General features: G+C 41.9%; 1 protein-coding gene across 1 annotated transcript; it reads left to right on the forward strand.

Annotated features, from left to right (window-relative positions):
* Positions 1-903: 903 nt before the first annotated feature.
* LOC311318932 (protocadherin alpha-8-like) lies at positions 904-7,859 on the forward strand (the record flags this gene model as incomplete). Its single annotated transcript, XM_084450366.1, has 2 exons — positions 904-2,038; positions 6,601-7,859. 2 exons carry the CDS (start codon positions 904-906, stop codon positions 7,857-7,859), a joined length of 2,394 nt encoding a protein of 797 aa, XP_084306492.1.
* Between the last annotated feature and the right edge of the window lie 4,412 nt (positions 7,860-12,271).

Below are 12,271 nucleotides of genomic sequence, written 5' to 3' on the forward strand. Positions count from 1 at the left end.
ATTCCGAAATTAATTATTCCCCATTGTGTGGACAGTGACACCATTATGAATCTAAATCGAATCATACAATGGACATAATATAGACCTGTTGACTTGAGCTGATAGGCGAATGCGGTGTCATGTGTTCAGATTCAGCACTACTCCTGTGGACAGTGACCGGTGGCATGGTCTTTCCTTTAGCTTGAGGATATTGCACTTTAGTAGTTTCATTTCTTTCAGTGTTTTCATCAGCCAGCTTTTATTCTTCCCTTTTTGAGTAGAAGAAAATAGGCTATCTTTACAGCAGAATTGCATCATGAAATTACTGAACTTCACGTGTGTCGTTCAGATAAAAACACTGGAAAAATACCAGTATTCTGGAGTGCTAAGAATTGTGATTAGTCAAAGGTAAAATTAATCCATAATGTAGGCTATGCATTATTGCAAGTCGGCAACACTGTGTGGACAGCGACACAAATAAGAATCTAGGCCTACACATTTTTATTATTGTTTGCATATAAATGAAATGTAGACTGACTGAACTTGAAGGCCCTTTTTCGTTTGACTGGTGGGAACACAAACTTTTCCAAAGAGCAAAACACTTTGTCAAATATTATATCAAAATATCAAAATTGAAATGTGTTTGGAAATATGTATTTTCAAAAATGTGTAGTTTGTCTCTCTTCAGTCTTCTTTAACATGTTGAATAAATAGAAGTAGTAGGCTATAAACACTTGATGTCGCTGCAGACCGTGGTTATTTGGAAAATGTAGGCTAATGAAACCCCTCCTTTCTCACCGTCTATTGATGCTTGAGGGTGTTGTCAGAAGGGTTGGTGAAACGGAGGACAGACCGAGACAGGCTTCTATGAACGGTATTGTTTGGGAGATCGTATCGCGGATATCTGGTGATTCGTGCAGAACGATGTATCTTTCCGTTTGGATTGTGGTTCTCTCGTTGCTTTGCTTATGGGAGGTATCATCCCGTCAAATTGTCTATTCCATCTCAGAGGAGGTAAACAAGGGAACCGTAATTGGAAATATTGCCAAGGATCTCAATCTCAATGTTCAGGAACTGGAGTCCCGTATGTTTCAGGTTGTATCTGAATCTAACAAGAAGTATATTGATATAAATTTGAAGTCGGGTGTTCTGTTCGTTAATGAAAGACTCGACCGAGAGGAGCTTTGTGGGAGCAGTGAAACATGTTCTTTGAGTGCACAGGCTATTGCACACAATCCTCTGGACGTCTTTCGCGTTGACATTTCTATCTTGGATGTAAATGACAACCCGCCTTCCTTCTCGGTTAAGTCACTGGTGCTAAATGTAACTGAAAACGCAGCTGTAGGAGAACGTTTTCTTCTGCCAGTTGCTGAAGATGCTGACGTGGGTAGTAACTCAGTGAAGACCTACAAGTTGAGTCAAAACGAGCACTTTTCTCTGGATGTACAAGGCGGTGGAGAGCAGAGTGTGTTTAGTGAGTTGGTGCTACAGAAACCTTTAGATCGAGAGAAACAGGCTGTGATTCAGCTGCTACTGACTGCTGTAGATGGAGGAAAACCACCCAAATCAGGGACATTACAGATAATCGTACATGTAATTGATATCAATGACAATAATCCAGTTTTCAGCAAATCTCTATATAAAGTGAAAGTTGCGGAGAATGTTAAAATTGGCACCAAAATAATTTCTCTTACAGCTGCAGATATAGATGAAGGTATGAACGGTGAAATTATTTACTCGTTTGTTGGCCATGGTAATGCTAAGGGATATAATATGTTCTCTATTGATCCTCATTCTGGGGAAATATTGGTGAAGGGTAATTTAGATTATGAAGAAAATGTTGGTGTTGAGTTGCGCGTGCAGGCAGCTGATCGAGGCCAGTATCCTAAAACGACCCATTGTAAAGTTTTGGTGGAAATAGTGGATGTGAATGACAATGCGCCACAGATATCAATGACATCACTTATGAGCACAGTGAGAGAGGATGCTGAATCTGGTGCTGCTGTTGCATTGATAATGCTCTCTGATAAAGATGGGGGTAAAAATGGAGTTGTGAACGGTCACATCAGAGGAACTGTTCCTTTTAGACTGCAGTCGTCTTACAAAAATCAGTACTCTCTAGTAGTGGAGGGACCGTTAGACAGAGAGCTTCATTCCCAATACAACATTACTATTGTAGCCATAGATGAGGGCACCCCACCTCTCTCCAGCACCAGTGCTATTACTGTGCATATTTCTGATGTGAATGACAACCCACCCCGCTTCCCAGAGCCTATTGTCAATGTCTATTTAAAAGAAAATAGCCCAGTTGGGGACCTGGTAGTCAGTATGAATGCAGAAGATGCAGATGAAAATGAAAATGCGCATGTATCATATTCTCTAACAGGTAGTGATGCATTATCCTCTATCAATATCAATGCGTTAACAGGCAATATTTACAGTCAGCAGTCGTTTAACTATGAGGAAAGGAAACGATTCCAGTTCCAAGTTCAGGCCACAGACTCTGGTGTTCCTCCTCTGAGCAGCAACGTGACTGTGAACGTTTTCATCCTGGATGAGAATGACAACACTCCTGTTATTCTCCCGCCCTATTCTGACCAAGGCTCTGTTAACTCTGAGAACATCCCCTACTCTGCTGAAGCGGGCTACTTTGTGGCCAAGATCAGGGCTGTAGACGCCGACTCTGGTTATAATGCGCTGCTCTCCTATCACATCTCTGAACCAAAGGGGACCAATCTGTTCAGAATTGGAACCAGCAATGGAGAGATCAGGACTAAGAGACGCATGAGTGACAATGACTTAAAAACTCACCCGCTGGTCATTCTGGTGTCTGACAATGGAGAACCTTCCCTGTCTGCAACTGTGACTATTGATGTTGTGGTTGTTGAAAGTACAGGTGACCTGCAGACAACTTTCAGACAAGTACCAGTAAAGGAGGACCGTTTCTCGGATCTAAACCTGTATCTGCTCATCTCCATTGTCTCAGAATCAGTGATATTTCTACTGAGTCTCATCAGTTTAATAGCAGTGAAATGCCACAGGACAGATGGCAGTTTCAGCAGGTACAGCGCCCCAATGATCACCACCCACCCTGACGGGAGCTGGTCTTACTCCAAATCTACTCAGCAGTATGACGTGTGTTTTAGCTCTGACACCATGAAGAGTGACGTAGTAGTTTTCCCCACGCCGTTTCCACCTGCCGATGCGGACCTGATCAGTATCAATGGAGGAGACACTTTCAATGGGACACAAACCCTGCCAAACACTGAGAAGGTATGTATTCAGACTATCCTACATCCACACTTCACAATCAGTGTAGCTAAGTGGTTCACTCGTTTCTAAGTTGAGCAAAATTACCTTTAAAGGCTTCACAGTAACACAGTTTGGTTGCACAAAAACTGGTTGATCACATCTAAGCTTTTTTGGAGGTATTTTCTATGATAATAAGGTGCTTTTTTTAGTGTAGGCCTACTAATCAATCAACTAAAATTAAATGCTCTTTTTAAAAGTGCAGACAGTTCAATAACTTAAATTAATAAAATAAAGAAAACTTTAAATTACAAAAAGTCCCCTGCCCTGTCCCCTTTGCAAGAGATCTCCAGAAGCCTCAGAATCATGGCCAATTTGGCCTCTTGCCCTTTGTCCCTGGGTGAACCAGGTGTCCTCCAAACTCAGTTATCCTAATAAGGTCTTCGATTGTGTCTCTGTGGAGAGATGCTCCGACATCTGACTCGATCCTGTTTTGAGAAGAGACATAGTAGGCTATACTATATCGTGCGAGAGACGGAGAAAGAAATGCCGGGTTGTTAAAAGGATTATACTAAATAATCAAAGCAAATCGGCCAACTGTGACCAAAATATGACTTAAAGGAGTAGTAAAGGGAAAATGCATGTTTAGCCCTGTTTTAAGGTTACTTATGATCATATACAATGGTTCAGATCAAAACGTTGACAAAGCTAGCATTTTCGAGAAAGTTGATAATAGCTCTACCACCGTTTTAATAGCTCTACCACCGTTTTGGTCATACAATGGATGTGGATGGGCATCTTGAAAAATCATTCAAAACATGTTAAACTCTCGATTTCAAAGACAAGAAGCTCACCGAGGGTGTAATTGGTGTTCGTTGGTGTTTTGACATCAAATTCGCCGCAAAGTATGAATCCTGTAGGGTTTTATTGATCATTTTATGAAATCCATTGACTTGTATTGAAGCGACCATGTAGATGTGTAAATCAATCCGCAGAGGGGATTCAGGAAGCGGAACTACTTACGGTAGCTATTGTTATTGTTTATGTTGCTAGGCTACCTAGTTTGCAGACGTTTACACACGTATGTGCTGTGACTAAATAGTTCTATGCTAAATATTTAAAAAAGCCTTTCCAGATTAACTAGAATCTTACTTTATGGCGAATTATATGTCAGAACGCCAACTAACACCTAGGTGAGTTTCTTGTCTTTGAAATCGAGTTTAACATGTTTTTGAATGATTTTTCAAGATGCCCATCCACATCCATTGTATGACCAAAACGGTGGTAAAGCAATTATCAACTTTCTCGAAAATGCTAGCTTTGTCAACGTTTTGATCTGAATCATTGTATATGATCATAAGTAACCTTAAAACAGGGCTAAACATGCATTTTCCCTTTACTACTCCTTTAAGGATTTAATAATAATAATAATAATAATAATAATAATAATAATAACAATGGTAATAATAAGAATAACAATCATACATACTATTATTCTTATTAATATTATTATTATTATTATTATTATTATTATTATTATTATTATTATTATTATTATTATTATATTTACACAAAAAAGGCCAATAGTGTTCAGCGGCACTGGACGGATTTATGGTGCTAATTGCCCTCAAATTGGTGGCAGTCTGGAGCCCTGCTGGTTAAAGTAATCTTTTTCAAAAGAACTGTTTGGGCCTATTTAATATTGTTTACTTGTGTGTTTGATATGTTTACCATGTACTTCTAAGCGCAATGGCACAGAGTGAACCGCTGTTTTGGACACCAGTGCGTAATGGCCAAACAATCTCGCAAAATTGTTGCATTTGTGCAACAAATAAACACTTTATTATGTGTGTAATATTTGATTATAAGCCTCTAAACGTGAGCACATTATACCACAGGGGAATTATATTACATAGGAATGGAAAATACGACATTGCCAGATATCCAAACTCCTTGGCGCAATCGTATTGCTCAGCATATTTATTTAAAAACACAGGATGTCGCTGTTGACCGTGAAAGTTATTACTTCTCATGAAATAACGGTCTCCTCCCTCTTTCGTGGTGTAAATTGAGTCGAGTTTTGGCAGCGATGGGCTTTGCGAGAAGAGAGAAACAAGGATATTGGCGTTGAACACAGAACGAAGAGATCAAAGTAATATTACATCAACTGGTACTTTTGATATTCCGCTTATTTCTATTTGATCGGCGCGCAGTCTTCAGGTGTAGCGATGGCCCTGATGGAGCGAAAGCGTCCTGTGCCGTGGTGGATACCGCATCTGCTGCTTTGTTCATGGGGATTTTGTGAGGGGCAGCTGCTTTATTCTGTTTCCGAGGAGTTGGATAAAGGTGCATTTGTTGGAAACGTCGCCAAAGATCTACACATAAACGTGCAGGAACTGGAAACGGGAGAAGTCCAACTTGTAACCGGGTCCAAAAGGAAGTATTTTGATATTGACGCAAAGACTGGTGCTATTTTTGTTAATGACAGAATCGACAGAGAGTCTCTCTGCCCTTATTTAGTCAAATGTGCTGTTGATGTTGAGGTAATATTAAATAATCCAGTGCGAATACATCGTATAGAAGTGAACATCATAGACGTGAATGACAACGCGCCCCTATTTGGAGAGCGCATTTATACTGTCAACATGTATGAATCTGCTTCATCTGGTGACAGACTCCCTTTACCCATTGCCAGTGATCCAGACGTCGGTAGTAACGCAGTGAAAACATACAAGCTGAATCCAAATGAACATTTCGTATTGGATGTACACAGTGGAGAACAGAGTGTGTCTGCTGAGTTGGTGCTACAGAAACCGTTAGACCGAGAGAAACGGTCTGAAATAAAACTTCTCCTCACGGCTGTTGATGGAGGAAAACCTCCCAGATCTGGAACATTGCAAATAATTGTTAATTTGATAGACGTGAACGACAATACTCCAACTTTCAGTAAAACCCTCTATAAAGCTCTCCTGGCCGAAAATGCTGCTATTGGGACGTTAATTCTCACCGTTAACGCAACAGACGCAGACGAAGGCGCAAACGGCGAGATTGAATATGCATTTACTGGTAAAAACGACGTGAATCGGGTGTATGCGATCAACCAACAAACCGGAGAAATCACAGTTAAAGAGGGGATCGATCACGAGGAGATATCTGCTTTTGAAATCCGCGTGCAAGCAAAAGATAAAGGTAATCCACCCAGGACTGCCCACTCCAAAGTACTGATTGAAATACTTGATGTGAACGACAACGCACCAGAGATCATCCTGACATCTCTCCCAGGCGCGGTGAAGGAGGACGCTAAGAAAGGAATTGTTGTAGCTTCAATCAATTTGCGTGACAAAGATAGTGGCAAAAATGGCCAAATCAAAGCAGAACTTACAGGCACTATTCCTTTTAAATTACAGTCGTCTTACAAGAATTATTATTCTTTAGTTGTGGACGGGCCTTTGGACAGAGAGAGTGTCTCGCTTTACAATGTTACCATAAAGGCCATGGATGAGGGGACTCCGCCTCTCTCCACTACTAGTGTGATAACTGTTCACGTGTCTGATGTGAATGACAACGCGCCTCGCTTCACAGATCCCGTAGTTAATATGTATTTAAAGGAGAATAGTCAAGTAGGTGATCTGGTTGGCCGCGTTAAAGCAAGTGACCCTGATGACAATGACAATTCTCAAGTAGTGTATACATTTTTTGAACGCACCAGAGACGCACGTTTGTCTACATTTCTCAATCTGAATTCTTTAACTGGTGAACTGTTCAGCATGCAGTCGTTTAACTATGAGGAGATGAAAACATTCCAGTTCCAAGTTCAGGCCACAGACTCTGGTGTTCCTCCTCTGAGCAGCAACGTGACTGTGAACGTTTTCATCCTGGATGAGAATGACAACACACCTGTTATTCTCCCGCCCTATTCTGACCAAGGCTCTGTTAACTCTGAGAACATCCCCTACTCTGCTGAAGCGGGCTACTTCGTGGCCAAGATCAGGGCTGTAGACGCCGACTCTGGTTATAATGCGCTGCTCTCCTATCACATCTCTGAACCAAAGGGGACCAATCTGTTCAGAATTGGAACCAGCAATGGAGAGATCAGGACTAAGAGACGCATGAGTGACAATGACTTAAAAACTCACTCGCTGGTCATTCTGGTGTCTGACAATGGAGCACCTTCCCTGTCTGTGACTGTGACTATTGATGTTGTGGTTGTTGAAAGTACAGGTGACCTGCAGACAACTTTCAGACAAGTACCAGTAAAGGAGGACAGTTTATCAGATCTAAACCTGTATCTGCTCATCTCCATTGTCTCCGTATCAGTGATATTTCTACTGAGTCTCATCAGTTTGATAGCAGTGAAATGCCACAGGACAGATGGCAGTTTCAGCAGGTACAGCGCCCCAATGATCACCACCCACCCTGACGGGAGCTGGTCTTACTCCAAATCTACTCAGCAGTATGACGTGTGTTTTAGCTCTGACACCATGAAGAGTGACGTAGTAGTTTTCCCCACACCGTTTCCACCTGCTGATGCGGAGCTGATCAGTATCAATGGAGGTGACACTTTCAATAGGACACGAACTCTGCCCAACAGTGAGAAGGTAAGATTACCATCTGAATCTTACATAGCCTAGGTATTGCTTGGTGTTGTATGGTTTCGAGTGAATTGTAGATGAATTGTCTGAATATAATATGCCCCTCAAATTACATGGCAGACTCAGATTTGTTCATGCTTTAGGCCTATTTTGATTCTTATGTATTTGTTTTGTCGTTGAAAACCCAACCTCATCTTGTGCAGTATTCGCGTAGGCCTACTTTCAGCACCTTGGACAGCGGCACTATATAGGCTACAGACGGTTAACAAAGGGAAGTACACTTTTTCATGGATTATTCACTCCCCTACATTTCCCCCCTGCTATTAAATTGGCTCTCTCTTCTAGGACCTTCCACCACCGCCTTATTTTGTAAGGTTCTCAGTTACGATATTGACACATTCACTTCGACGCTGGCATATTCATGTGAGTTAAAAGGAAAAAACAAATTTTTGCTAATTTCTTTGTAGATGGCTATACGCTAATAGTAGACATCATGTTAGACCCCTCAATTAATATGTTTAGTGCAGCGTCGGCTAAATTACAATTCTTTGGACTTTGTGAACTGGTTTAGTACTTGTTTTCCACCTAATGTCGCAGACGATCTTACGAATCTGCATGATGTAGCCTACATCGTAGGCCTATCGAGTGCATGATAGGCACGCATTGTGTTTCGTATTTTGTCACTAATACACCTTTCCTGTCTCAAGGTGTCACCTGACAGGTTATATGATTAATTGATATGCACCATATAATAGGCCATAACAAAATCATCAGGTAAATAAACCAACATACTTTATACTATACAACATAGAGAGAACAATATCAGCACTTAGCAAACCATACAAATCATAGTAAAGGTGCACAATAATATCCCCAGAATATACACCATTATACACTCCCACCCTCCCTTTTAAAGCTCTAGATTACACTTCAAAAATATACACTTATCTGTCAGGTCAAAGACCTTGTACACTGCTTTGTACAGTACAGTGCACAACTGAATCAGAAAAAACACACTCACTCACTTATGCATGTGCGCACACTCACACACACACACACACCTGGTAAATAGAGGGGACTAGCCAGAAAGGCACAAGGGAGAGTCACCACAGAAATAGTCCCAAGTCAGAGTCCCTTTTGGAGCCTGCGTGTAGATCCAAAACTCTTCTGTTTTGAGTAGCAATGAGTTAATATCACCTCCACGACAGGGGTGCTTTAGTTCGATGCCCAAGTATCTAACAAAAGAAACATGGTGAGCAGCATATGTGAAATCATAATTTCTTGTTTTTAGCTGTCTGGCAATATTTTTTTCTGATATATGTCAAATGGGCATTTGAGCATATTCTGTAGATCACATTATTGGTCTTGCATGTTAACACCCCAATTTTTAAAGGTTTTCCTGTCCATGCGTGTGAAATTGCATTGTGTTCAGGTACCACATCTGCAATTGACACAAGGAATAGTCTGTGAAAAAAAAGGGTCTGGGTCAGTGGTGGAAGGTGGGTTCTCACCAGTAGGGTTCATAGATTGGGTGGTCTGTTGTAGACAATACAAGGCTGTGTGGTTAAACATTTGTTAAGTGCTGGGTAAGTGCTGGGTCAGATTCTATCATCTTTAATCTGGATTATATATTTGACTCTAGGATGCTCAGGATTAGTTAGGTTACATTTTCAACCTTCCTTGGCTGCGACTGTCTATTCATGTTGTGTTTGTTGAAAGTATAGATGAAAGAGGACAGTTTCAGCAGGTACAGCGCCCCAATTATCTCCACCCACCCTGACGGGAGCTGGTCTTACTCCAAATCTACTCAGCAGTATGACGTGTGTTTTAGCTCTGACACCATGAAGAGTGACGTAGTAGTTTTCCCCACGCCGTTTCCACCTGCTGATGCGGAGCTGATCAGTATCAATGGAGCCGACACTTTCAATAGGACACGAACTCTGCCTAACAGTGATTAGATGAGAGTTGGTATTATTTTGAATGGAGAATGACTTGAGTGATAACCCAAGACCACATTGTCAGGGATTTACACCTTCACAGGGAGAATCGGACAAAAAGAGAGCCATTTGATGCCCAGAGGGCTAATGAGAACTAAAAAGTTCTCATTAAAAAAAACAGGGGAGTGGAATTAATCCCAATCAAACTTAAAGAGAGGCCGTTCTGCGTCCTCCGCTGTGGGCCTCTTGGTCGGTTCCTCCCGGGGACCATGCGTCGGGGCGCCAGGTACGGCTAATCCTGTCGGGACCCCTTTCTCCCCTCCAGTCAATTGACTGCAGCTGTAGGATCGGGTTCCGCCCGGCTGATTAGCCAATCGGTCACTGCTGCGGTCAATCCTGCAGTACCTCCCGTTCACTACCAGCCCTCTGGGCCTGCGGCACGCTGTCCATGGTGCTGATCATGTTGCTGAACGAACTCGAGTTGCCACAACTCCCTGTCTTGTCGTATTGAAAATTCATAGTACGTACATGCAAATGTTTTTCATCACCAGTGTGTGGGTACAGTAATTGTGTCCCGGCAGGGAGGTTAGCATGTGCTTTTCCCTCAATCTGCTGTTTTTGTCCTGAACATTTAAGGACCAGCACATTATATTTAATTAAGATTATTAAAATTGTCATGTTATGTTTATGTATTAGAAGGTTGGCGGTGGAATGTGCATTTATCCTGGTAGTCTCGTTTCCTAACCCTCCATAGCATTCTGTTAATCGTGATGTTTGTTTTACGTACGAGAAGACCACTTCAATTCAATTTCCCACCCACAGATCTTAGTTGAGTGTTGATAATGTGTCAGTGTCATATGAATATGAAGTAGGGCAATGTATGATTGTGGTTCATTGATGCTCATGATGTTAGTGATGGCCTTTACTCTGCTCTTCACACTCCACCAGCTTCAAATGGACCCCTTTATCTGTTGTAGCCTCGGGCTGCAGGGTAATGCATGTGTTGTTGCAGTAGGAAAGTCAACACATAGGATCTCCCAATTCATAACATTAAAACATAGATTTATTATATATTAATAGGTGGCAATATTAATTCATTATTATTAATGATATTTATGATATTCCTAGCCACTGTCGAGGACTCTGTCTGTATAGGAGTTGTGTTGATCTCTGCCTCCATTTTCATCACCATATGAGCACACTTTGTGTCTGGTCAGTTTGTACCAGTTATCTGTCAGGGAGCAGATATAGCCGTCTGTTGTTTCAAGGTCCAAGTGGGACAGAAGAAGCTCAAGCAGACTTGTTTGTTGTCAACATTTTAGCTCGGAGGCCTTTTTTTCAAGACCCATCTCAAAGGCCTACCAGGGTGTATTGTCGACTGTTTCTGATCTCCTTCATAAAGGCTGCTTTCTGTCTGTCTGTCGTCGGGATTACGGGTTCCCTAGCGCTAATCTGGTGGACACTAGTAAAGCATGAGTATTGAATCTACCAGTGCATCTGTGCAGGGCCGCCGACAGGGGCGGGGACAAAGGGGACAGTTGTCCCCGGGCCCCAGATCAGGGGGGGCGCCAAACTGACCCTCTAAACTTGAAATAATCTGCCGGAATATTTTGTCAAAAATAAATATCTGTGAAGGTTTAAGATGGTATTTGTCAGTCACATAAAAGCTTGTTATATTTTATATTGATAATTTTCCTTGACATAGTGGTCAAGAACAGATTCACGTCCCCTCCCTGTAGCCCAATGCAAAAATGGTTTGGTCCATCTTAAGTTTAACATCATGCTCTCAGGCAGCAAATATACTGGAGGAAGAGATGACATGCTTGCGTGGATCATGGGGCAGTTTTCTGACAGAGGCAACTGCTGTTGCCAGTGTCCTGGGCATCGAACCCAAGTTCAAAATGAGACAGAGAAAGAGGAAGCGCTTTTTTGATGAGTCAGATTCAGAGCGTGATGCGATAGAGAAAAGCCCAGCAACTATATTCAGAAATAAAGTGTTTAAATGTCGCTATGGACAGCATCATTTCCCAGTTAGGTGTATGCTTCCCATCAGTTAAGCAGATTTGCAAGGAGTTTGGTGTTTTATGGAAATTTAGAAACATGTCCAAAGACGATATCAGTGCGTCATGCAGAAAGCTGTCCGCGAAATACGAGAATGATCTCTCACAGTCACTTGAAGATCAAATCCACCATGTAAATACTATCTACAGTGCGACATTTGAAGACGGTCTCGGACCTTTGGACCTTTTGAATGCTATATACAAAATGGAGTATATTTGGAGACCTGTGCGTCTTGTTGCACATTTTCCTAAGTCTTTTCATAACTTCAATGCCCTCATAAATGACTTTGCAACCCGAAAAGTTTGGCGCTTGTCTTTCATTCATTAAACATTGGAACTGATGTGATGTGATCTGTGAGGCTAGACAGTGACCGGTCTGTAGTTGTGTCTGTGAGGCTAGGCAGAGGGAGGTCTGTGGTTATTACTGTGAGGCTAGGCAGAGACAGGTCTGTGG

Source organism: Borostomias antarcticus, assembly GCF_949987555.1.
Source record: "Borostomias antarcticus genome assembly, chromosome: 15".
Lineage (NCBI taxonomy): Eukaryota > Metazoa > Chordata > Actinopteri > Stomiiformes > Stomiidae > Borostomias > Borostomias antarcticus.